The sequence below is a fragment of the Helianthus annuus genome, chromosome 8 (genome assembly GCF_002127325.2).
Source record: "Helianthus annuus cultivar XRQ/B chromosome 8, HanXRQr2.0-SUNRISE, whole genome shotgun sequence".
NCBI lineage: Eukaryota > Viridiplantae > Streptophyta > Magnoliopsida > Asterales > Asteraceae > Helianthus > Helianthus annuus.
In genome coordinates this window covers 2,858,677-2,885,821 of record NC_035440.2, presented here as the reverse complement: position 1 = coordinate 2,885,821, position 27,145 = coordinate 2,858,677, and the positions used below count along the sequence as shown (strand labels likewise).

Below are 27,145 nucleotides of genomic sequence, written 5' to 3'. Positions count from 1 at the left end.
TAAGATAAGGCTTTGAGACCACTAGGTTCTGTGTTCGATTATTACAAAGGGGGGTTTTTCCCAGATTTATTGGGTTTCCTCCTGAATTGGTGTATAGGCATTATAGCCTAGTGGAAATGGATATGATCGAATGATTCTGCTGGTGGCACGATAATACTCCAGTATTCCATCAGTGATCCTAATTTGCCGTTCAAAAAAAAAAACTAATTTTTATATTTTGATTATTATTAATTTTTTTAGTTATAGCACATAAAAATTTACTAGTGCCAAGTGACACCAATAAATGGATATGATCGAATGGTTCTGGTGGCACGATAATACTCCAGTATTCCATCAGTGATCCTAATTTGCTGTAAAAAAAAAACTAATTTTTATATTTTGATTATTATTAATATTTTTAGTAACGTTTCATCCAAACAAAAGACTATCTGAGGTAAGATTATATAGCACATAAAAATTTACTAGTGCCAAGTGACACCAATGTTCGTTACTTTAGGTTTGGCCTAATCACAAACCAACACAATAAAGTTATTTTCTTAATAAACAAGAATCAACATGTTAAATGTATTTAAGTTTTCGTGCTTGTTTATCTATTCGACTAAAGCTAAATGAATTAACGTGAACAAAACTAATATGAACAAAACTAAGCTTGTGGTTGTCCAATTCATTTACGACATTACCCTACATACCCATACCATAAGAACTTTGATCTTGATTACCCTTCATACAAATTAGTCTTGGTATCTATATGTAAACTAGTTAACAATGCAATTTAACGAGTTGAGCTCGAACCATAGTAATAACAATATAAGCTGAATTGACTTGAGTAAATATGTTTAAACTGAATGGACTTGAGTAACCGTGTTCTTCAATCGGTAGATGAAAGTTCTAGTCTCATAAGGGAATAAGGGGCGCTCTACCAGTGGGAGTAGTCCCCTCTCCACCTTAGCCAATCCTACTATGTCATATCAACTCCTATCTCCATTCCCCATTTTACACTCAAACATTAGCAACATTCAACCCAAACAATATTTTCTTTAAAAAAATATTAAATATATAGATAAAAGTGTGATTGGTGAAAGAGAGTGAGACCCACTATTAACCCTCTCTCCTCCTTTCCCCTTACGCGCGTGACCAATGTTTTCAGAACCGGACCATACAAATCGAACCGGTCTCCTTACAGGTTCACGAGTCCGACCAGTCGGACCGGACGTAAGAACCGGGAGGTGTCGTAAATGTTATAAAAATTAATAGGGTTAAACTGAAAAATATATTAAAAAAACGGTTCAACCCCTTTAAAAACCAGTTCGACCAGCCGGTTTCACTGTCCAACCGTCGGGTCACCGGTTCAATGTTATTCCAATCCAATACCTTGACACAGACCGGCCCAACCTCTGGTTCATGGTCCGACCGGCCAGTCTGCTCCGCGTCTAAAAATATTGCTGGTGACTCCTCACTAGGGATGAGCATATCGGTATCCGATACCGAACCGATACCGAAACATGTCGGTTAGGTATCGGTATGGTACGGTATCGGTATTATACCGTATTTTGAGGGTCGGTATCGGTATAATACCGATACCGTACCGTACCGATACCGAAAACGCCAAAAAGTGGATACCGATTGGGATACCGATCGGGATCGGGATCGGTACGGGATCGGTATTCGGTGGCATATGCTCATCCCTACTCCTCACTTGGTGTTTGAGTTTGCCACACCAAATGTGGGGATGACGGCAGTGTTACCGTGCAGTAACTCTTCACGACAACATTCCAGCCAAACGCCTCGTTCACCCTAATCTAGATTTAGACTTCAAATGGTGTGTGATATTGTGAGTTAACCAAAAAATTTTTTTCTAATTTAAAAAAGAAAAAAAACCAAGACATGTAGATGGAATCTGTAGTTTTCAAATTAACTTTATAGGTCAATTATAAACATTAATTTAACCAGAACAAACGACAAAAAAAATCCCAATACAAAAGTACCTGAATTATAATTATAAAGAGTAATAATAACACCATTTAAAATATTAATAATTACTTTCAAATTCTCAATAATAAAAAGGATATTTTCTGCAACCGTACCTCCTTTCCGGCGTCCCTTTGCCGGAGTTTCTCTCTCTCTCACTCTTTCCAACCACCACTACTCATCCACACGAAATCATGCGTTTTTACACCGTCGTCTCCGTTATCGGAACACTGTCACTCAATAACTTTAGTTAAACCACCGGTTTCAGTTCCTCCGGTACGACGGTACCGTTAGATCTTATTACGGCGTACGTTAGCTTTCGGAAGTAATCTCGAAGCTTCGAGAATACGTGACGAATCAGAATCTAATCAATCTATTGCTCGTTGTTTTTCAGTCGTGTGCAGAGCAGAGTATACACTATACAGATGATGACGTCAGGTCAAATTTTAGTTTTTCATTAGTTAATTAACTGTATTTATTTGGAGCTTACGTTCGTATGCTGAATTGCTTCAGATTTTGTACGTATACTTGATTTAGGTTATTTACATATTTTAGTTCAACGTTTCAACTGCTTTCACGTTGTTGTTAATCACACGAAATTGAACTATTAAATTGTCATGTGATGAAATTACTTTACGTTCGTATGCTGAATTACTGGAAATTTTGTTATCTATACTTGATTTAGTTTGTTAGATTCAATGTTTTAACTGCTTTCACGTTGTTAATCATGTTAAAAAGTTAGAGTTATAATTTGTCATTCATATGTGTTAATCTTTAGTTTTATTAGTTTGAGTTGTTGATTGAGCAGGTATCATACTTAGGGGGGCCTGAATGAAACATTTGAGGGTTCAAAGTGTAACTCTTTATTATGGCGGTGCAATTGTTGATATCTTTAGGGTGCTGAATGTTGTTTATAAATGGCTGGACATATAAAGGTTACACTTTGCACACAGATAAAGATTTAATCCCCAAATCTCACTTTATCACTTTTTCCTCAAGTATTAGACAACTGTAGAAGATGTATTCCATAATTCAACATCAGTCGTTCACCTTCAACGCAAAAGGCTCTCTTGGTCTGTTCAAGATTATAACTCTGTTCAAGTTGTGGATCTTGTTCAGCAGTTAGTTCGATTATGGTTCAGTATTGTTGAAGATCTGATTGATTTATTTATTCAGTATTGTTGAAGATCTTGTGAATCTTCATATTCTTAGTTTTTTCTGTATCCTTTTGTTAACCAGCCGAGTATGGTCTGGTTATTGTTGATCCTGTGTTGGATCTTGTTATTTCACATTTCTTTCTATGATCAACAGATATTTTATCTGTTGATCCTGTATTTCGTATTTGTTGTTTTAGATCTTACATAAGTAAGATCTAGGGTTTGGGGGGTGTTTTTGGTTTGGGTTAAATAATAAAGTTTTACGTCATATTTTGTCGCTATCTTTTGTATCTACTGTGTTTGTGTTGTTATATTTGCTGCAATCGATCAATATACCAGTGTTTTTGACATGGTATCAGAGCCTTCATGCTCCTGTTGATGATCGATTGTATGTCTTCCGCTGTATTGTTGAGTGTCGGTTGTCTGATTGTTTGGCTTTGCTGTTGTTTCCAGGGTTTCTGTTCTTGGAATTGGTTGTTGACAGCAGATCTGTGTACTTCCGGTTAAAGAGAATTGAAACCCTAACTCAGGGCTTCAAGTGTTGTCTAAGTGTGCTCGGAAATTTTTGGTTAGTGACAGATCTGCTTAGATCTATGATTTCTTGGTGATATACAGTTTGGTACTGAATGGAACCCTAAGTTAGGGTTTCTAACTTCTGGTCTTTTCTCCGATTTATCATTTGTGTTAGTCTCTGCAACCCTCGGAGGTTCAGGGCAAACTAACCAGAAAAGTTATGGTGATTCTTTTCTGTCTGCATCAGATCTTGTTGTTCTTAAAAATCACAGATCTGATATTATTTGGTGTTGCTTGCAACCGCTGTAAGATCGTTCCTCTCCTTTATTTTTATTTTTATTTCTTTGTTTCTGCATCTAACTATTGTTGTGTCTAGGCATTCTGTTTACCGGACTAGTCGGGCCGGCTCTTGATCGAGTCTACTTGTTATCTGTTGCATTGTTTGGTTCTTGGTTGTGTTGATTCGTTTTGGTTCTGTGTTTGTTACTGTTTATTATTTGTTCTTGTTTGTTTTATGTGGTTAGTTTAGAAGTGGCTCCTGAGTAAAGGCTTGTCCAGGCACCATAGAGTGATGAACCTGGAATCTGGTCCCTGACTCAGCTTTGCCCTAGGTTTTTTATCTTCTAATTGGCTCATATATTGTGTTATCTGTTGTTTACTTTTGTGGTCTATTGTCTTGTTGTTGTTTGTTCTTTTGTGTCTTATTTTTTTTCTTTGGTTTTGGCTGATTCATTGTTTGATACTGTGTGTCTATGTAGATTGAGATAACAAGATTGTTTAAAATCTGTCACTTGGTGACTATTAAAATTGTTGAATAGTTTTCTTAAATCTGATAGAAGGTTTATATAAGATGTTTGGTCTTCATTTTTTTGTAAGTTGTGCATATATTGTGGCATGTTCTTAGATCCATTTTTTTGTTGATTCAGGTTTATATGAGATCCTTGTTGTTTATGTTATTGTTATCTGTTTGGCTCTCATCTTTGTTTGCTTTAAAGGGTTAGGTTTTGTAAATCGTGACAGTTTGGGTATATCTTGGTTTTGTTATGTCTCTTGAATCTTGTATGATAATTGAATGGTCATGTTTTTTTTATTCATGACTTACTGTGGTTTTCATTGCATGATCTTGTTGTTTCATTCATGATTGGATGTTTGGTTGCTATGTAATGTGTTATGTTTGTGGTAATGTGATCTTGTATTTGCTGTCATAAGGTGGTTTAGATTGAAATGTTGTTTCTGGTTATTGGTTCGTGTGTTCTGTATCTTTATCATGGATCATGTGATTTGATTGTGTCTTGATCTGTCTTTGTGTTTTTCACACGTCGTCTGTATGTCTTGTTGTCTGTTATGGTTAGTCGAACTATGTGGTTCGAATGTTTCTAACCTGTTGTGTTGTCAAGAGTGTTCTTGAATATGTTGTACAACCTTGTTTGCATATTGATTTGTTGTTGTCTTGTATGTTGCTAAAATGCTGTTTGTTTGCAGTCTTTGTGTCTGCCTGTCTTTGATCTTGAATGTATGGTTAGTTGAGATGTAAGGTTCATGTTTAACCAGTGGTATTGTCAAGATTGTTTGTATTTGTGACAGCCTTGTATGTTATCTCTGATGAGATATTTTTTTTTTGGTTGCAAATTGTGATATTTGTGTCTTATCAGAATTAGGTTGGCTGTGTCTTATTGTCTTGTGTATGTCTCATTATTCTTAGGCTTGTGTGTGAGATGTTATATCATGTGTTTTGTATAGGATGGTTTTCTTGCCAAGTATAGAAGTGTGTACTTCTTGTGTATCAGTGTTGGTATGTATCTTGTGATCTTTCAGTGTTGGTTTTCTTCACAAGTATTTGTCTTTCGGTCTTGGTATCAAATTCTTAAAAATCATGTGATTTTTGTTTAAATGATATAACTGTGATGTTGTTGATGGACTGTGTGGTTCATTGTTCAAATTAGAATATGTTTTCTAATTGTTTGTTATCTTACTTGTCTTGTATATGTATGAATCGTGTGATTCGTTGTTTTTTCAGACGTTGTTCTGAGTTTTGTAGTCTTTGGTGAATCTCTAGCTTATCAAAATGGCTGGTCTTTCATTGTATTCTGAGAGCTATATTTTTCATATGAGATTGATTATTTGAAAATCTTATTGTAGCTCTTTTTTGATTGTCAATAATTTCATGTATGTGGTATTATGGTTGAGTTGATCAGAAGTTGTATCACTGTAAGTAAAAGGTATTGTTGTCTTGCTTGCTTCTTTGTGAGAAGTTTTTTTGTTCTTGTTGCAAATCATAGAATATTATGTGAGAAGTTTTTTGTTTTTGTTCTTTGTGAGGAGGTTATTTGGCTGTTATTTGTTGTCTGTTTTTTTAGTTGTATTGTTCCTTCTTTATCAAATTCGTGTTGAAACTCGTGATTCAGTTTTGTGGTTCATGTCCCGTGTAGTTGTAAATGGTTTTGGTATTAAAAAAAAAAAAAAAAAAACAAATGGGTCTTTATAGTTTCTTGTCCAGATTTTTTGTTCAGATGTGGATCTTTAATTTTTTAGACATGTGACTTTATGTATTGTTCAAGTAGTTGATTTCTTTGAATATAGATTCAAAGTCTATTGTTCAATTAGAATTTATATGTCGATATAAATATTGTCATATGTGAATCTTTGTTATATCGATTTTTTACTGTTAAAGATTCTTGCTACTCTAGCAATATTGGACCTGGTTTGGAATTGTGAAGGTTATTCAATATGATTCTGTTTTTTGTTTATGTTTTTTTGTTTGTCAGAATTGCTTCTTGTATTATCCGAATCTTTATTTGATCAGGTTTTGAATATGATAAGTGATTGTCAAATCTGGTAATTCTTATCTTGACGAAATTATTATGATATATGTGATAATTTTGTTTGCCTTCTTCACTATTAAAACATTGGTACGTGTGATCCATATGTCATGTTGTATGATTTGTCATATCTTCTGGTTTAAATAGGTCTTATGGGGTTTGTTTTCAAGATTGTTTCTTGAATGTTTGTAAATGTTAGCCTCCTTGTATTTTTTCTTGTGTAAGAGATTTGTTGTTATAAATGTATGTGACTGGGTGTTTTGCCTGAGTTTGTGTTGGGTATCATGGTTGTCTGGTGATCTTAGTCATACATTTATCTCTGTTAAAAAGAGTTCTTTGGTTTGTTGTTGGTATGTGTGTTTTCTTCAAAGAATCTCTTGTCTCGTCTTGTGTTTTGTCTGAATTCTTAGTATGTCTGTGATAGGATGTTGGTTATAGAAAATCTTATTTTTGATTTGTTTCTCTATGTTGTGTATATGGCTATATGGCTTAGTTGCTTGTGATTCGTGTTATACTTTGCATTGTATAGTTTGGTAACATTTGGTGTTAGCTACAATGAGCCTGTTAAATCTTGTAAAAATGCCATATTGGTTCTTTGATTCTTGTCGTTTATGAGAAGTTAAAAGTTTGTTTGAAATAGAACTGGTTTTTTTTGGGAAACTGTCTGTGGTATTATTGGTCCTATGAGATCATTTTTGTTTGTAAAATTGCTAAAGATTGAGTAGTGAGGTGAATGATGTTATGTGCAATAAATTGGGTATGGTTAACTTTGTTGGTTTCAGTTTTTTGAGAAAAAATAGCTGCTGGTGTTATTGGAACAGTTAAGGTTGACTCTGACAGTCAACCGACAGGTGCTTTTATAAAAGGTTTAAGTATTACGCAACATGAAATGGTTTGTAAAAGATTGGGTTTGGTAAACTGGTTTTTTCACATATGAATGAAGGGGGCGTGTTAAAAAGTTAGAGTTATAATTTGTCATTCATATGTGTTAATCTTTAGTTTTATTAGTTTGAGTTGTTGATTGAGCAGGTATCATACTTAGGGGGGCCTGAATGAAACATTTGAGGGTTCAAAGTGTAACTCTTTATTATGGCGGTGCAATTGTTGATATCTTTAGGGTGCTGAATGTTGTTTATAAATGGCTGGACATATAAAGGTTACACTTTGCACACAGATAAAGATTTAATCCCCAAATCTCACTTTATCACTTTTTCCTCAAGTATTAGACAACTGTAGAAGATGTATTCCATAATTCAACATCAGTCGTTCACCTTCAACGCAAAAGGCTCTCTTGGTCTGTTCAAGATTATAACTCTGTTCAAGTTGTGGATCTTGTTCAGCAGTTAGTTCGATTATGGTTCAGTATTGTTGAAGATCTGATTGATTTATTTATTCAGTATTGTTGAAGATCTTGTGAATCTTCATATTCTTAGTTTTTTCTGTATCCTTTTGTTAACCAGCCGAGTATGGTCTGGTTATTGTTGATCCTGTGTTGGATCTTGTTATTTCACATTTCTTTCTATGATCAACAGATATTTTATCTGTTGATCCTGTATTTCGTATTTGTTGTTTTAGATCTTACATAAGTAAGATCTAGGGTTTGGGGGGTGTTTTTGGTTTGGGTTAAATAATAAAGTTTTACGTCATATTTTGTCGCTATCTTTTGTATCTACTGTGTTTGTGTTGTTATATTTGCTGCAATCGATCAATATACCAGTGTTTTTGACAAATCACACACGCAATTGAAGTATTGAACTGTTGTTATGTGTTGAATTAAGCGATTAGCGATCTGCTGAAATAACTAATTTAGTGAGAAGTTTTGTTGTGTTTTGGAAGATGATAGGATACATGTGATTGGTGTAGAACCTAATAATAGTGTTGCTATAGATAATGTAATTAGGTGAAGGTTTTTGAGTTAGGTTTGCTTGCAACAAAGATGCTAATAGGCTAGTACTTGATTGTAACATCCTCAAGCTGTTAGTCTGCTACTGTTGTTATGTGTGTAGAATAAGCAGTTGCATCATTTCTGCATAGTTGTTAAAAGCCATCGCCTCTTGCGCCTAGGCCCAATTTCCTAGCGAGGCGAGGCAATTGCGCCTTAAGTCAAGGCAATTGCGCTTTAATTCTCCAAGTGATGGTTCATGCGCAGGTTCCGGCGAGATTCCTAGATTCTTGAGAGTTTTCGGCCAAATTCTCTAAATTCTTGCAAGATTCTAGCTAGATTTCTACTTTATATAACAAAACTACTTTTCTACACTAATAAACTAGCATTTTATAACTTTTGGTACTAAATAGACGATATTAAATATTATATAATAGCTTTAGTTTATTTTGTTTGAAGAATAGTATTAATTTTCTATTATATAAAAAAAAATAAATAAAAAAAAAATATTTTATGTTTTTTTTGTTGTACGCTTTTTTTTCTCAGGCCCGCGCTTTTTTTACCCCTTGCGCCTAGGCCCCAGGCGAGGCCTATGCGCCTTGAGTGCGCTTAACGCTTTTAATAACTATGCATTTCTGTATTCTCTAGCTAGCTATATATTGTGATTTTGTTCCTGGATATAGTTAGGGGTGTTCACGGTGTGGTTTTGATGGTTTTTAGGACTCCAGGCAACTTTTAGCATGGGTGGGATTGACCCGAAACTACTAAAACTATGTAATATCCTTGTATATTATATGTCATGTATTGAATTTTAGGGAAAAGACAACTTTAAGCAAAAAGGGAAATTATTTTAGCACAAGTAAGGAAAAACTTCTAGGGCTATGTAACATATTATTATTTTGGTTATCTTACTAGGATTAAACGAACCCAGTTTGATGCCCGACGGTTTTTAAACCTCTGCAAACCAAACCGCTCAGTCCAGTTTGCAGAAAAAGAACCTTCGTGTTTGAAGAAGTGAAAAAAAGCCCGCAAAATTGAATTGATGACAGGTTTAAAGTTTAAAGCTTAAGTAATGTATGTGAAACTGTAACAAGTTTATGTCACATGAATATCCTGTAACAACATTTATCTTGATATTCTAATGTTAGTTCTGTAATCTGTATCTCACTTTTTTGTTTATATTCTCAGGGTATAACATCGCTGATCTTGTCCAAGAAGCACAAATCAGGTGGTTAAAACCAGGGGAGGTTTTCTTCATACTGCAGAATTTTGATGAAAAACAGCTTACCAGTGAGCCCGTCCAAAAGCCACCCAGTAATGTTTATACATTTATTTTGCTTTGTTAAAAAGGTGTATGTGAGTCTATGTCATTACAGTAGTTTGCTAATAATTCTGTTATTTTTTTTTTATTAAATCCTTTTACAGGTGGTTCCTTATTTCTGTTTAACAAGAGGGTCATGCGTTTTTTCCGTAAAGATGGTCATACTTGGAGGAGAAAAAAGGATGGAAGAACTGTTGGAGAAGCACATGAACGCCTAAAGGTTATTCCATTTTTCCCTTTGAAAGCATGGGTATCTTTTGAATATAAGTCAAATCTCTAGTCAAATATGGACTTAGTTGGAATTAAGATCCTTTCTCAACCATTATTTACTGATTATACTATAAAATATCATAGGTTGGAAATGTTGAGGCATTAAACTGTTACTATGCACACGGTGAGGTGAATCCGAACTTCCAGAGGCGTAGCTATTGGATGTTGGATTCGTGAGTATCTTTCTTCTCTTTGTTGGTTTGCTGGTTTTCTATGCTATGGCTTTATATTACAGCTGACTAATTAGTTTTTTAAACACTTTGGTATTCAATGTTCTGTCATAACTAAAAGTTGGAACATAGATCTAGACTTTAATATATTTTCGTGCTAACAGGGCTATATATTTCTTGATCTTATGGTGACAGGGAAATGGATCACATTGTACTTGTTCATTATAGAGATATAACCGTGGTAAGTCTTGTGATTTTGCAGTAGAAACGGTAGTTCTAATGAATGACACTCCCTCATGAAAAAAATGCCTCATGAAACTAGCCCATACATTATAATATACATATATAAGTACAGTTACCAAAATAAACCACCAAGTCACCAACCTAAGACCTAAGTACATTGCTATTCTATAACATTAGCCCTATACATTATAATATACACACATATATATTTATATATATATATAGGGCCAGGATCATTTCAGAACCATGAATATTTACAGAACTCGCAGAACTTCTAATAAACAATCTTTTTATTTATATATTTTTATGTTTAGGATAATTTTATAATTTATTATGTGTATTTTTACGATTACATACATGTTAAGAGTAATTTTATCATTTTTTATATGTAATTTTATAATTACACATATGTAAACTAGTTTTTTTTACATATATGTAATTAGTTATGACACATATATATAATTTTGGCAATTAAACATATGTAAACTACTTTTAACATGTATGTAATCAAAGAAATACATATAATAGATGATAAAAAGATCCTAAGTACAAAAACTTATATATAAAATGATTGTTTATCAGGAGTTCTGAAAGTTCTGTAGTTATTTAGAGTTCTGTAGTTATTTAAAGGGGCCAATTAACGTACAAGACCACCTTATCGTGCGATGCTTACGCAAGCATCTCAACCGCACATCTGATCTAATCTAGGCCTTCAATTGAACGCGGTGGCACAATAACAATTAAATTTGCAAAATTACGCACATTATTGTATAATTATGCACGTTATTTGCATAATTACACATGGGTTGGGTTAACCCTAATTACCACATTATTGCATAATTACACACGTTATATTGGTGATCACGTACCGTTGCACGTTCAGAGCCTTTTGTACGTTAATCGGCCTCTATATATATGTGTGTGTGTGTGTATACACATATGTAAATGTAACATAATTAATGTTTTAAATAATTTACTAATAATAAAAGAACAGACTCATGTTTCCTCTTTATGCATATTTTCAGCACGTAGACATCTTCATGTCACTTTAGCTTGGCGAAAACTTGACTATTATATGTATGCGTATCATGTTGAAAACACTTTCTTTTCTGTTGACTATTTTGTCGGTGCAGAGTGGGCATAGTCCTGGATCCATTTCAACATTCTCTCCAGGATCTTCTGCTCTTGTTCAGGGTTCAAACTCTTACGCTTCTCAGTTCACTCAATCTTCTGGTGCTTATAGTCAGTTTCGTGAACCTTACGACAACACCTCTAGTCCCAGTTCAATAGAATTTAGTTCAGATGTGATTACTAGATCCAACGGGACAAGTCCTTTGAGTTGTACACAAGGAATTGAGGAAATTAGCGGTTCACCGAACTTTGAAATTGATCAAGCGTTGAGAAGAATAAAAGAACAGTTGAGTTTGGGCGAGGAAAACTTGAAAGATATCAGTGCGTTTTATAGTGAGAATGAGATGTCAAATGATTCAGCCTTTTCAGTTGATGAACAAGATTACGGAGGGATGCGAAGTAGTTCAAACAATTATGCATCTGAACAATATCCAGGTTTGTTTCCTTTATTTGGTGTTAAGAATTAAGATAATTGATCAGAGGTTTTAAGTGTAGACGGCAAATGTCCATTTTGAGCGATGCAGTTAATATCGGGGATATATCACCGATGAATCAGTTATCGGTCCCCATGTAAAATATCAGTGTCAAACATTGGCGATATTGGACCCATATTTGACCGATATATATCACCGTTTTTTTCGATATCTGTACCTTTCTTTTTAGTTATACCATTCGTTTTTCTTCTTATTGCTGCTATTAGTGATTTAAGTCTTAATTGTTAACTAGTTTTTTTATATCGCGCTTTGCGGCGAAACCGAGCAAATGATAATGTAAAACAAATGTGATTTGAAAATAAAACATGTTGTTTAGAAAGTCAAACCATTAGAACGATTTAGTTTATTATCGTACCGTTTTATGATACCAAACAAATACTTTATTTAGAGTACAACTTCGTTTTTAACAAAACTTATAATGGAATGTCAGGGAAAGAAATCAAGCACAACTACGTACTTAAGTTTTTAGAAAAAAGTTATAAACGTAAATTATTAAAGAAGTATCAAATTAATCAATTAATTAATATATGTTTAAAAAAGAAAAAAAACAATTATTAAAAAAAGGTAAAGGAAAAAAGGAAAATATGTTATTAAAAGTAAATATAATAATAACCTATTATAATATATTAAATAATAAAAAACTATATATTATTATAAAAATAAAGTTACTATTCATCAACGCTCGTCAACAATATATATATATATATATATATATATATATATATATATATATATAGAAAGTATAATGTATTTCAGGGCTTAACCTACATTAACATACATGACAAAAAATATAACGTGCGTTATTATCATAGAACGTGCGTGATTATAGTCCCATCCGTGATTATGTGGTCCCATGCGTGATTATGTGGTCCCATGTGGTCCCATGCGTGATTATACCCCTGATCCAACGGTTACCATTGTCTCCTACGTGATGTATGATAAGACTTTTTGTATGTTAACCTTACTCTATATATATATATATATATATATATATATAATTGTCAGTGTTTTAAGTCTTAGTTAGTTCCTACTTGCTACAACTGTTAGTGTTTTGCAAGTTGCAAAAGGTTAATTTGTTGATGGTAGGAGAGTATACTGAATTGTTAGTGTTAAATTGCTATATATATAAATTCTGCATCATATTAAAACTACCAATATCCCACCGCGATAACCGATATCCGATTTTTTACCGCATTAACTGCATAGCATCAAATTATGATAAATTTGATAAAGTTGGACACAGACTAACTGCAAAAAGATGTAGGTGGGTATGTGAGTTCAAATCAGAGCCAGCAACAATCGGACGGTGAATTTTGTAATACAAGTCAACAAACTTCACTTGGGAATGACGTGTTAAAATATAACGGGAATGCAGTCGGAGATGTCTCTCAGAAGAATTACGTGTACCCTTCAGACAGAAATGTAAGCTTATATTGACGGTTGACCATCTTCTGTGTGAATAATCCCATAGTTGTCAATAGCGGCTATAGCGCGCTATATGGCGATGCGACTATGTGTCGCTATATAGGTTATGGCGATGAAAAGCGAGCTTAGCGACAGTTAGGGTTTTTTTTTTTTTTTTTTTTGATGTTAATATCAATTAGACATAGCTATAAAATAGCTGGATTTATAGGTTTTTGTTAAATATACATGTAAAATATCATATATACAAGGGTATTTTGATGTAATATACATATAAAAATTTTCAAAATTCTTTTTCTAGTGTAATCGCTATTTATAAAATAGCCGTCGCTATTCGCTACGTAGCCTATAGGTGCCTTGTAGCTATTTGTCGCTATTCGCCATCACTTGTTACCTTGTTGCTAATGTTGTTCAAGTTTCACCTTGTATGAGTGAGTGTACTTTTAAATTTTAATTTTGGTTTTGTCATTTAAACAGGGAGTACTGTTATCTCAACTAAGAAGAGATCCAGTGGAACTGCAGGAGAATTACAATTCTGGATATACTGGTGCAAATAATTTCTGTAAGTCGAGTAATGATATAAATCTGTCAATTTTAATATTCAAAATACGACTTATACAATTACGGAGTTTTAAAGTTTAAATAATTCTGTAACTCGTGACAACTCAATTCCATCTCCAGCATCTGTACTGCTACATGATGAAATTGAAGATTTTAAATTTCCGTCATATACCCTTGCAAGAAATTTGTCTGAAAGCTACCCAGACATTTACTCAACAATGTTTGACCAAGGTCAAAGCGGAATGCCTCTTGAACCAGATTCAAGTTTTACCATCACACAAGAGCAGAAATTTACCATTCGTGAGATTGCCCCGGAATGGGGATATTCATCTGAGCCAACAAAGGTATGTTAATCAACATTAAATAAGGTTTTCTACCGGAATTTTCTATGTTTATACCATTTGATAATTTAATAAAAAGAGTAAACTGCCAAAATCGTCCCTGAGGTTTAGGCATATTTGCTTGTTCCATCCAAAATGACTTTTTTGTGCATTTGAGTTCTTCACTATGTAGTTAATATCCCGACATATCAACCGATATATCAATGATATATCGGTTATCGGTCACCTGCCGAGATAGCGGTACAAAATATTAGTCAGAATATCAGTATCGATAATATCAGCGATGTTGTCTGATATGTGATCGATATAGGACTGATATTTGATCGATAAATCACCGATTTTCCCGATATTAGTACTATTCTTCTTATTTCTACCGTTCATCTTTCTTCTTATTGCTGCTATTAGTGTTTTAAGTCTTAATTGTTAGTTATTACTGTTAAATGTTAGTGTTTTAAGTCTTAGTCAGTTCTTACTTGGTACAATTGTTAATGTTAACTTGCTATATATAAATTTAGCATGATATTAAAATTACCAATATCCCACCGATATCCCACCGCGATAACTGATATCTCAAATATCGGTCCTTGACCGATATCCGATGTTTTACCACATTAACTACTTAGGTTCTTCAGGTTTGCGTTTTATTGTCAGTTCCATCAAAATCACTAACTCGGTTTATTTTTTCTATTAAGGTGAATGACATCTTTGTCCTTCTGGATGCATCAAACAAATATAACCAAACCTCTGGGACGATTTTGGCATTTTACTCTTACACTTTTGTTTTATATTTTTTTATTACTTGTTTCCATTTTATATAACTTAATTAATGTTTATTCTCTGTAATAACTTCTTTCATATATATGTTTCACTAAAGACATTTAAAGAAAGTTATATTATTTATCAAAATCCACTGAAATACCCATTAAAATTTTATACGACCCGACCCACTCGAACTGGACCGAAAAATATTATTACATAGCGATAGACAAACGACACCTAAAAATTTCCACTCCGGGGTCCGCCACAGGTGGTATCTGCATGGACATCTTTAATGTCATAGTTTTTAGTAGGATTTATCTCTTCCATCACAGTTTATTTCTCTATGCAGGTACTCATTATTGGAACTTCTACTCCTGATCTCACCAAACGACAATGGTACTGTATGTTTGGTGAAACCGAGGTTCCTGCTGAGGTTATTCAAGACGGCGTCCTATGTTGTTACGCTCCCACTTGCTTACCTGGCAAAGTTGCTCTTTGTATTACATCTGGCAACCGTGAATCTTGTAGTGAAATCAGAGAATTTGAATACCGTGCTAAACCAGATAACGACACAAATAATAACCCAACCGAGAAAAAATCTAGAAACTCAGAGGAACTATTATTACTTGTGAGATTTGTGCAAATGTTGTTATCTGGTCAAAGTCAAACTAGTCAAAATGATGACTCATGGTCTCAAGTTATTGAGACGCTTTTAGATGGAAGTTTGGAATCGGCTAATGCAACTGATTGGCTTCTAGAAGAACTTTTGAAAGATAAGTTGCAAATCTGGCTTTCTTCTAGACTACAAAACAAGAAAGGTGTTGCAGCTTTGTCTAAAAGAGAACAAGGGATAATACACATGGTTTCTGGGTTGGGCTTTGCATGGGCCTTGAGCCCGATTCTTAAATCTGGAGTTGGTGTAAACTTTCGTGACATTAATGGTTGGACTGCCCTTCACTGGGCTGCTCGATTTGGAAGGTACGTTATGTCTATATATCTGGTGTACTAATCGTTGTGATGATTAAAAAGATTATAGACAAGAATAGTTGAGGTGAGAATTTCGACCCATACACTTTAAATGGCCCGATTTGGGATATACATGATCTCTACCAGACATAAGTTAAAAAATAAAGAGTTAATTACTGTTTTCGTCCCTGTGGTTTGTCAAAAATCACTATTTCAGTCCATTAGTTTAAAAATTGCGATTTCAGTCCCTGTGGTTTCACTTTCGTAACCATTTCAGTCCCTGTGGTTTCACTTTCGTAACCATTTCAATCCATTTATTCTGTAAGTACAGGGACTGAAATGGTTACAAGTTGGACTGAAATGGTTACGAAAGTGAAACCACAGGGACTGAAATCACAATTTTTAAACTAATGGACTGAAATAGTGATTTTTGACAAACCACAGGGACGAAAACAGTAATTAACTCAAAAATAAAAGAGTAAAATCTCATTTTCGTTCCTGAGGTTTGGCGGCCAGTTTTGCGACTTTCGTCCAAAGGTTTGTTTTTTCGTATCTGGATCCAAAAGGTTTGAAATCTTGCCATTCTCATCCGGCTCGTTAACTCCATCCATTTTTCTCCTTTAAATCAGGGGTATTTCCATCTTTTTTGTTAACTTAAAGTTAAAGAGCAATTCGGTCTTTTTCTCATTATGTATAAAGACTGAATACCCCTGAAAAGAGTGAATTGCCCTTTAAGTTAACAAAAAAGATGGAAATACCCCTAACTTAATGGAGAAAAATGGATGGTGTTAACGATCCGGATGAAAATGGCAAGATTTCAAACCTTTTGGATCCATATGTGGAAAAAAAACCTTTGCACGAAAGACGCATAACTAGTCAAACCTCAGGGACGAAAATGGCATTTTACTCTAAAATAAAATTTCCATGAAGGAAACAGTTCGAATGTTCCTAAAGTGTACTTCTAATACATACAGCCTCCTAAATCATTTTATTCAAATATTTATATTAGTATTGTACTAATATTGTTTTTATAATCAACCTCTGACCCGTTATCGGTTATCCTGCTACATCTACAATGTATGTATGTGTGCATGTTTTAGAGCCAGCAAACTTTGAATTAATTTAATTTCTCTTAATATTTAATAATAGGGAAAAGATGGTAGCTGAACTCTTAGCTTCTGGTGCATTTGCTGGAGCAGTTACAGACCCAAGTCAACTCGACCCAACTGGTCAAACCCCGGCTTCCATAGCTGCGGCATGTGGACACAAAGGACTTGCAGGTTATCTCTCAGAGATCTCACTAACTAGCCATCCATCTGTCCTGCCACAACAAACCGAACTTTCTAGAAGATCTGCTGTTCCGGAAGCAGTAAATAGTATCTCAAAACCAAATCTTGTTACAAATGAGGACCTTTCTCTTAAGGACACCTTAGCTGCTGTTAGGAATGCAACTCAGGCTGCTGCGCGTATACAGTTGGCTTTTAGGGCTCATTCTTTTAGGAAGAGACAGCTAACACAATCATATGTTAGTGGAGATGAATATGGTATACCTTCAAGTGATATCAAAGGACTTTCAGCAGCTTCAAAGATGACTTTTAGAAATGGAAATTATCACAATGCTGCTTTGTCTATTCAGAAGAAATATCGAGGGTGGAAAGGTCGTAAGGACTTCCTTGCACTTCGTCAGAAAGTAGTTAAAATACAGGTTTCTCTCTCTTTCTCTTTCTCAGATGGGTCGGGTAATAGGTTGAAACTAGTTCGGGTTGCAATGGCCTGTTTTTAGTATGGGTTGAAACAGGCTGAGGCGGGTTTGGTTACTGCAAACACCTTTTGTTTGTTTTTATGTATAACTAGTTTTTTTTACCCGTCGTGCGTTGCGGCAGCGCTGTACGTGAAATGATAACGTTTAGACTACAATCGACCAGACTCGTTTCCGAACTAAATTTACGTCAAAACGTATGATAACTCAAATTTATACCGTCTAATCAAAACGCATTACATTTGATCCGATTTGTTTCCAAACAAAATTTACGTCAAAACATAGTTCAACTCAAAACGTACATTAAAAGACATTTTATTATTGACCCGACTCGTTTTCAAACAAAAGTTACATTAAAGCGTAGACGAACTCGAATTTATACCGCCACATCCATAAAAATAAAAACGCAAGAAATTAGTTTTAGGGTAAGCTTGAGCCTTTTAGAAACTTTAGGGGGTCAAAGTGACATTTACAAAGTTATAGGGTTACCTTTGACATTATAGCAAAGTTTGTGGGTAGAATGGGTTACATGTCAAAATTTGAGGGTTACAGAGACGTTAGAAAGTATGGGGGCCTTTTTGGTCAAGTTAGAAAGTAGGAGGACCATTTTTGTCAAGTTAGAAAGTTGGTTTTTGTCAAGTTAGAAACTTAAGGGGTGAATTTTGTCAATTTAGAAAAGTTGAGGGGTGATTTTTGTTAAATCAGAAAGGTGGTCGGCACCAGCCCTTCAATATAAGATTTGTGTTATTAATGTGTTATTTATGATTCAAAAAACAATATTGTTGAAGTAATAATCTTAATCTTTGAATAAATTGATTTAAGTGGAGGTTTGCATAAAAAATAAACTTTAGACGGCTTTCAACTACTTTGACCTGTTTGACCCGATTAGTCTGTTCCCTTTAGCTATTTTTTTACATGGCCCATTTGAGATATAACACAATCCAAATCAACCCACCCATTTGACTCGACCCACTAAATATGATTACAAAAACTGTATTACTTTCAACCCATTTGGCTCGCTTGATTCGGTCCGTTTGAGATCAAACATAACCCAAACTAAACCATTCATGAGTAAAACGAGCTGTGAATCGCAACATCTTATATATGCCCAATTTTCAAGCCTGCATACTTGGTTGTGTGTTTGCAGGCTCATGTAAGAGGTCATCAGGTAAGGAAAAGCTTTAAGGTATTCTGTTGGGCGGTTGGTGTAGTTGAAAAGGTTGTGCTGAGGTGGCGCCGTAAGGGCGTAGGCTTGCGGGGATTCAAACAAGAATTAGGAGCCATTGGTGAACGTGAAGATGAAGATTTTCTTAAAGTGATCAGGAAGGAAAAGGTGGATGTTTCTATTGACGAAGCTGTTTCACGGGTGCTCTCTATGGTGGACTCTCAAACGGCCCGCCAGCAGTACCGCCGTATGCTTCAAAAATACCAACAAGCAAAGGTTGGTTCTTTTTGAGTAAAATGCCATTTTCGTCCCTGAGGTTTGACCAGTTTTGCGACTTTCGTCCAAAGGTTTTTTTTTTCCGCATCTGGATCCAAAAGGTTTAAAATCTTGTCATTTTCATCCGGCTCGTTAACTCCATCCATTTTTTCCGTTAAGTCGGGTATTTTCGTCTTTTTTTGTTAGCTTAAATGGCAATTCGGTATTTTAAATACTTGTACATTATGCTAAATTCTTGTACATAAAGTGAAAAAGACCGAATTGCCCTGTAAGTTAACAAAAAAGACAAAAATACCTCTGACTTAACAGAAAAAAATGGATAGAGTTAACGAGCTGGATAAAAATGGCGAGATTTTAAACCTTTTGGATCCAGATGCGGAAAAACAAATCTTTGGATGAAAGTCACAAAACTGGCCAAACCTCAGGGACGGAGATGGCATTTTACTCATTCTTTTCATATCAATATTGTTTTTCCGCATCTGGATCCAAAAGGTTTAAAATCTTGTCATTTTCATCCGGCTCGTTAACTCCATCCATTTTTTTCCGTTAAGTCAGGGGTATTTTCGTCTTTTTTGTTAGCTTAAATGGCAATTCGATATTTTAAATACTTGTACATTATGCTAAATTCTTGTACATAAAGTGAAAAAGACCGAATTGCCCTGTAAGTTAACAAAAAAGACAAAAATACCCCTGACTTAACAAAAAAAAAATGGATAGAGTTAACGAGCCGGATAAAAATGGCAAGATTTTAAACCTTTTGGATCCAGATGCGGAAAAACAAATCTTTGGACGAAAGTCACAAAACTGGTCAAACCTCAGGGACGAAGATGGCATTTTACTCATTCTTTTTATATCAATATAATTTATAACATCCATATTTTTATGTTTTGGTTGTCCTCAACCAGTCAAAAGTATAGTGATGTGTTAAATACAGTTATTGTGTTAAAACCCGAATCAACCCGTCTTTTAGTGAACGCGTGGAAGTTGATATTTTGACATTATTATCATGAACACGACTTTATATTCTAAATAATTTATAAATTATGATGCAGGCGGAACGTGAAGGTATGGAGAATGAAGCAGGCTCAACTTCTCAAGGTGATGTAATGAATATGTAGAAGATATAATTCCAATTAAATCTGTTTGTGTTAGGAGAGATGGTAACAGTAATGGTAGTTATTATTGTTTTATTAGTTTGTAACCTAACTGATAGTTTGCTTTGGTACTGGGTGTTTTGTATAAATGTAAGTAGTGTAAAATAGTTTAATTTAAGTTCCATTGCTTGATTAAAAATTTATATTTCTCTAATAATAATCTAAATTAAAAGAAAAACAATTTAGGATGAAATATACTTTTGGTGTATATTAAATTATATGTTTAAAACATTTATACCCTAATAATAAATAATAATCTACATTTTAATGAAACAATTTGGGATAATGTATGTATTAAAAAACAATTTTGATGCTTTTTTAAACCGTTTGACCGATATTTTATAAACGAATGCCATATGCTAGCCAATTCTAGACCTAGAATACGACAAATATCTGTACAGCGTAGCGTCTAATGAAGGTGTGTAATTGTGTCAAGTTAAGGTTAACCGGTTGAGTTGTTCAACCTGAACATGACCCATATTTTTATTCATGTTAAACATCTAACCCTACACTGCACTCACATAAATCGTGTAATTCGAACATGATACATTTCAGAAAGGTTGGCGGATAATAATCAAGTTGTAAACGTGTTAACCTGATTAATGAATTGTAAATAAAAGGTTAAACAGATCAACCTGAACATGACCCATTTAATTAAATTGATCAACTTGAATACATACGTTTTTAAACTAGTTAAATATGGCAATCCAAAACCCAACTATTTTCATCTTTGTGTCGAAAATTGCCACCTCTATGGGCCAAGATGCAAAAATGGATTCAAGAAAGTGTTCTTGTAACAACTTTAATAGTTCTATAAAATTCCAACCCGGCTGTTAGCTTGGAATGAGAGAATCACACAAGAGAGAGAGAGGAAGAAAACCCAAATCAAGCTTAGCCCAATAGCTTGGGGTTGTTATGCTTATAACTGTCACAACTAACATTCTTACACATATTACAAACTAGTCCCTCAGCTAACTAATGTTACAATTATTACCCTCAACTATTACTATTGACTTATTCCGTAACAATAACCCCCCCCCCCCCCCCCCCCCCGCCTTTTAAAACATTTTTGTCCTCAAAAATTGAAATTGGGGAACCGGAGTTGAAAATCTTCTAAGAACTCCCAAGAGGCTTCTGAAACAGGAAGACCATCCCAATGAACCAACACCTTCATGGCAGCTTTGGAGCCCCTCTTTACCAATTGTTTGTCTAATATGGCTCTCGGTTGGAGTACAAATTGCGAACCTTGAGGAACTGGTCCAGTCACTACAGTGGAACCATGTGCTTTCTTCAACAAGGAGACATGGAAAGTGTGATGGATTTGAGCATATTCAGGTAAATCCAACTTGTAGGCAACCTTGCCAATTCGTTGTAGCACTAGGAATGGACCAAAGTATCTAGGTGATAATTTCCTGTTGTGGTGATTCTTTAAGGATTGTTGTGCAAAGGGATGTAATTTGACCTACACCCAATCCCCAGGCTCAAATACTCTATCAATCCTATGTGCATCACTTAATTGCTTCATTCTATTTCTAGCCCTTTCAAGATTCGCTTTCAACTTAACAATCATTCCCTCTCTATCCTTGTGATAATCTTCAACTGCTGCAACAGTGGTTTCACCAGGAATATAAGGAATATGAATATTAGGTTTTACTCCAAATAAGGCTTCATAAGGAGTCATCTTTATAGTTGAATGCCAAGTAGTGTTATACCACCATTGGGCTACAGGAATCCATTTCACCCAAGTTAGGGGAGCATCCATGCTCATAGCCCTCAAGTAGGATTCCAAACATCTGTTTAGAACCTCTGTCTGTCCATCAGACTGTGGGTGATAAGATGATGACATGGCTAATTCAATCCTCTGTAACTTCATAAACTCTTTCCAAAATGCACTTCCAAAATGCACTTAGGAACACAGGATCTCTGTCTGATACTATAGTAGCAGGACAACTATGGATTTTGAAGACATTATCCATTACAACAGTGGCTACAGTAGCAGCTGAATAAGGATGACTTAGCAACAAGAAATGGCCATATCTAGTTAGCCTATCCACCAGCACTAGAATTGTATCCTTGCCCTGAACCTTAGGTAATCCAGAAACAAAATCCATTGAAATGTCTCTGAAGATGGATTTTGGAACTGGCAGTGGTTGTAATAACCCAGGTGTAGCAGTTGTTTCATACTTAGCTCTTTGACAAACTGTGCACTATTTGACAAATTTATACACATCTTTGGCACATCCTTTCCGATAGAAAAAATCTTTAATTTTGTTGAGTGTAGGGGTCAAACCTGAGTGTCAAACAAGGGGTGATGCATGGAAAAGGGTCAAAATGTCATTTTTAAGATAAGATTCATTAGGAATTAATAGCTTATCCTTCCTTCTTAAACATTGACCATCCCAACTTTTGTTTGTAACAGTTTCTCCTTGTTCCAACTTGTTAATAAGGGCCTTGGTATCATCATTGTTTTTCCAAGCAAATTGAATCTTCTGCCATAGGAAATGATCAATAGAGCTTAAACTGATCTGAAATAGAGCCATTCCTTGCACCCTTGATAAGGCATCTGCTGCCACATTCTCAACCCCTTGTTTGTAACAGATCTCATAGTCATAACCCAATAACTTTGACAACCATTTTTGTTGTAAAGGAGTGACTATCTTTTGTTCTAAAAGATACTTCAAACTTTGGTGATCAGTCTTGATTACAAAAGGTTTTGTTATCAAGTAATGATGCCATTGTTTGACTGCCATGATAATAGCCGATAACTCTTTTTCATACACTGATAAACACTGTTGTTTAGGAGCTAGTGCCTTACTGACAAATGCAAGGGGTGTCCTTCTTGCATTAACACTGCCCCCATCCCTTTTGCAGACGCATCAGTTTCTAAAATGATTTTTTTTTGAAAAATCAGGAAGTTTCAGCACCGGTGGAGTACTGAGGGCCTCTTTGAGTTGATCAAAGGCCAACTGAGCCTCATTGTTCCACATAAAGCCATCTTTTTTAGTAATTCAGTAAGAGGTTTGGCTAAGGATCCAAAACTCTTAATGAATCTTCTATAGTAGCCTGCTAACCCTAGAAAGCCCCTTAACTGTTTGACAGTGGTTGGAATAGGCCATTCTTGCACTGCTTTCAACTTGTTAGGATAAGTGGATACACCCTCTTTAGTAATGATATGGCCTAAATATTCAACTTTACCCCCACCAAAAGAACATTTTGACTTTTTGGCCTTGAGAGAGTTGATTCTCATCAGCTGCAACACAGACTTCAAGTCCAACAAATGTTGTTGCCATGTACCACTGTATACTAAAATATCATCAAAAAAGACTAATGCACACTTCCTGAGCACATCTTTGAATGTGGCATTCATTAATGATTGAAATGTAGCTGGTGCATTAGTAAGGCCAAAGGGTAATACCAGAAATTCAAAATTGCCTTGATGAGTTTTGAATGCAGTTTTATAGATGTCAGGCTCATACATCCTCACCTGATGATACCCTGATCTCAGATCCAGTTTAGAAAATATGCTAGCACCCTGTAACTCATCCAACAGTTCTTCAATTAGAGGAATGGGGAATACATCTTTAACAATTGCTTCATTTAACCTTCTGTAGTCTACACACATCCTCCATGACCCATCCTTCTTTTTTACCAGCACTACTGGTGCAGCAAAAGAACTACTGTTGTGTCTTATAACTCCTAAGTCCAACAATTCCTGTGTCATCTGTTCAATAATATCCTTCTTGGCAGCAGGATATCTATAGGGTTTTAGGTTCAAGTTCCCTGCATTATCTTTCAATACAATTTTGTGATCAAAGGGCCTTGAAGGAGGTAAACCCTGTGGTACCTCAAAAATGTCTTCATATTCTTGTAACAAGGTGTCTAGTTTAGCCTTTTCTTCAGTATTCCTAATGACTGGCTGATACATACTAATGTACTGCAAAGTACATATGTTTATAGTGTATATTTCGGTCAATTTTCAGTCGTTTAGAGTCTAGTTTAGGTTAGAACTGCGATACTGCTGACGTTAAGCTTTGATTTCAGGTCCCGTAGCTTAAAGTGTTGAAAAAAGAGCAAAACCGAGCAGTTTGGAAGAAAATCGGGATTCGTACGCGCGTCGGGAAGAGTCGGAAGCTGATAAGAATAAAAAAATAAAAAAATATATATGGGAGGCGCCGCGTGACGCGACCCCCCCTAGGCGTCACGCGATGGGTCTTAGTTCCGGGAAAATTAGGGTTTTGTTGAATTGTTGGAAAAGAAACTGAACACAACTCTGAATACGAATCAAGAAACCCTATGACGAATTTCGGAGGTGATTTTGAGCACTCTGGAGTATTTTGCCGAACGGGAATCATCTGGTTGAAGCTTGGATCGTGAGAGTGAAGATCTTTCGGGTTTTATCTCCTGGTGTTCCTTATTTTCGCGTTTTCGATACTTTACGATGAATTCTTGTTTTAAACTTGTTTTGTTTGTTTTGAACATCATGTTTCTTGGCTAGACTTTAGATACTACCTAGATTTGATGAAGGTTTAATTTATGTTTGGACCTTTTAACGGTTTTTATTGAATTGACTATGGATTGACTTTGAAAGTAAAGTGTTTTAGATTTTCTGATTTGGTGCGTGTGCGTATTTACGTTTGATTGTGGATTGTCTATTGTTTCACATAGATTTTGGTGGATGTCTTTCACATAATAGATCTGTGTTGATTATTTGCATCCTTGCGGGTTCGGGTGATCTTTGGGTAAATCGGCCGATAGCCTTAGAAACAGTAATTAAAATATAATTAGAAGTAAATATTCTGTTTAACTTGTCGCTGAGAGGCTCGAGTTAGTTATTGAGTTGCGGTGCAGTATATAGCTAAATTAGATTTTGAGAGAAGTCGAAGTTAGTTCTCTAATTGCATTTGTGTCTAGTAAACCAAGTCAGAACCTAGAATTGCCTTAGATTATCGCGCTGAGAGGTAGATAGTCGTATTAGGGCACTTTTAGAGTCGTTAGAGGACTGAGAGGAAATCTAACAGTCGGTAATCAGAACAGCCTTGTAGGGTTTCCTAGGTTTCTTCCTGAGAAGGGTCGGGAAGTCTTAGCATTGAAATACCTTAAGGTTTAGTATTTTACGATCCCGGCTCCATACATCAATAAAACCGTTAGAAGTCCATCCGTAGTTAAACTGGATTCAAGTCTAGGTAGTCCTTAATCGTATCTGAATTAAAACCCTAGATTCTTTCGTGTCTTAGTTTAATTTCAATTTAATCATAATTTTAGAATTTTAGTAAACCTCCCCCCCCCCCCAAACACATTATTCGTTTAGTCGTGTCAGTGTCTAGTCTAAGTTTAGTCGTTAACGTAATACATTAGAGTCCTTGTGGGTTCGACATCCGGACTTACTTTTTTGTGCTAGAGTCGACCGGTACACTTGCCGGTGAGTAGTTTAGTCAAGTTAAAGAGTCTAGATTTTTATTACTTGAGTCTTAATTTAGGGTAATTTTAGTTTAATTAGTTGAACTACTTTTTCCACATCACATACACTGCTTAGTTTCTGAGTTTTGCATGGTAAACAACTGAGCTTGAGACAATTGATCTTGAGTTTGAATCATACTAGTTATTTTTTCCATGGAACACAAACTTACACCTTTTTTCTTAGTGCCCTTTAACTCAAAATCTTGACCAGCAATATTAAATTTCATAGTCAAATTCTTAAAATTCCAAATGATGTCATTCAAAATCTCCAACCATTGAATACCCAATACGAAATCATAGTTATTCAAATCAATGACTAGCATGTCTGCAGTGAACCAGTTACCTTGCATAACCCACTGGAAGTCCTTACAAACATTCATACACTCCACCTTCTTCCCATCAGCCACTGTTACTTGTACATTCTGCACTTGTTTTACAGGGCATTTTAACTTCTGAGCCAATGCCTTGCTCATGAAATTGTGGGTTGATCCACTATCTAATAAAATATACAAGTATTTAGTACCAATAGTACCAATTACTTGCATTGTTGAAAAGGATGGAATGCCCATTATGGCATTCAAAATATCAGCCACATCAATCACCAACCCTTCTATTTCTTGATCTTCAACATATTCTTCAATCTCAACCAGAATTAACTGTTTCTTTCCTTTACAAACCCTACTATGCCCAGGGACATACTTTTCATTACAGAAGAAACATTCCCCTTTTGCCCTTTTATCATCCATGTATTTGTTAGTGACTTTTTTTAGGAACCAAAGCATTGGAAGGCATAGAACTAACAGGTGTTGCTAATACAGGTTGTTTAGCAATACTGCTTAGATTGTTGGTCTTGGTAATGTGCTGTTTGTAACCACTTGAACTGTTACTAGCCACACTATTCCAACCCAATGTTTTGTTTGTTTGTTTCTGTAATCTTGCCAAAGAATAAGTTTCTCTTAAACTCTTTGGTTTAAACATCTTAACATGGCATTTGATTTCGGGTTTCAAACCCTCATTGAATAAGCAAATTGTATATTCATCAGGTAAGGTCACTTTATTCAATAGCAGATCAAACTCATTACAATAATCTTCCAACTCATCGGTTTGAGTCAGTGCTTTTAGAGCCCCCGTAGCATCTTCTATTAAAGTTGCAGCAAATCTAGTAGCCGCATGCCTTGTGTATTCATCCTAAGTGACATCACAAATCTGTTTCCCAGAAGACTTCATGAACCCTTGATGCCATTGCAAGGCTCTTCCCTCTAAGTGAACCGCAACATATCTAACCTTGTATCTTTCAGGGGTTTCATCAATTGAGAA

General features: G+C 35.2%; 1 protein-coding gene across 4 annotated transcripts; it reads left to right on the top strand.

The window, feature by feature from the left end:
* Positions 1–2,040: 2,040 nt before the first annotated feature.
* On the top strand, positions 2,041–20,495 carry LOC110871767 (calmodulin-binding transcription activator 4). Of its 4 annotated transcripts, XM_035976347.1 has the most exons (14): positions 2,290–2,406; positions 2,777–9,388; positions 9,528–9,653; positions 9,765–9,880; positions 10,015–10,103; positions 10,296–10,341; positions 11,477–11,909; positions 13,233–13,390; positions 13,868–13,952; positions 14,072–14,295; positions 15,401–16,029; positions 17,167–17,722; positions 18,924–19,217; positions 20,270–20,495. In XM_035976347.1, exons 2-14 carry the CDS (start codon positions 9,382–9,384, stop codon positions 20,333–20,335), a joined length of 2,829 nt encoding a protein of 942 aa, XP_035832240.1. In that variant the 5' UTR covers positions 2,290–2,406; positions 2,777–9,381; the 3' UTR covers positions 20,336–20,495. The 4 variants fall into 4 exon arrangements, with proteins under 4 accessions (XP_021976186.1, XP_035832240.1, XP_021976189.1 ...); XM_022120494.1 differs by lacking the exon at positions 2,777–9,388 and having other exon boundaries at positions 2,041–2,406; XM_022120497.2 differs by lacking the exon at positions 2,290–2,406 and having other exon boundaries at positions 2,697–3,693.
* Positions 20,496–27,145: the final 6,650 nt, after the last annotated feature.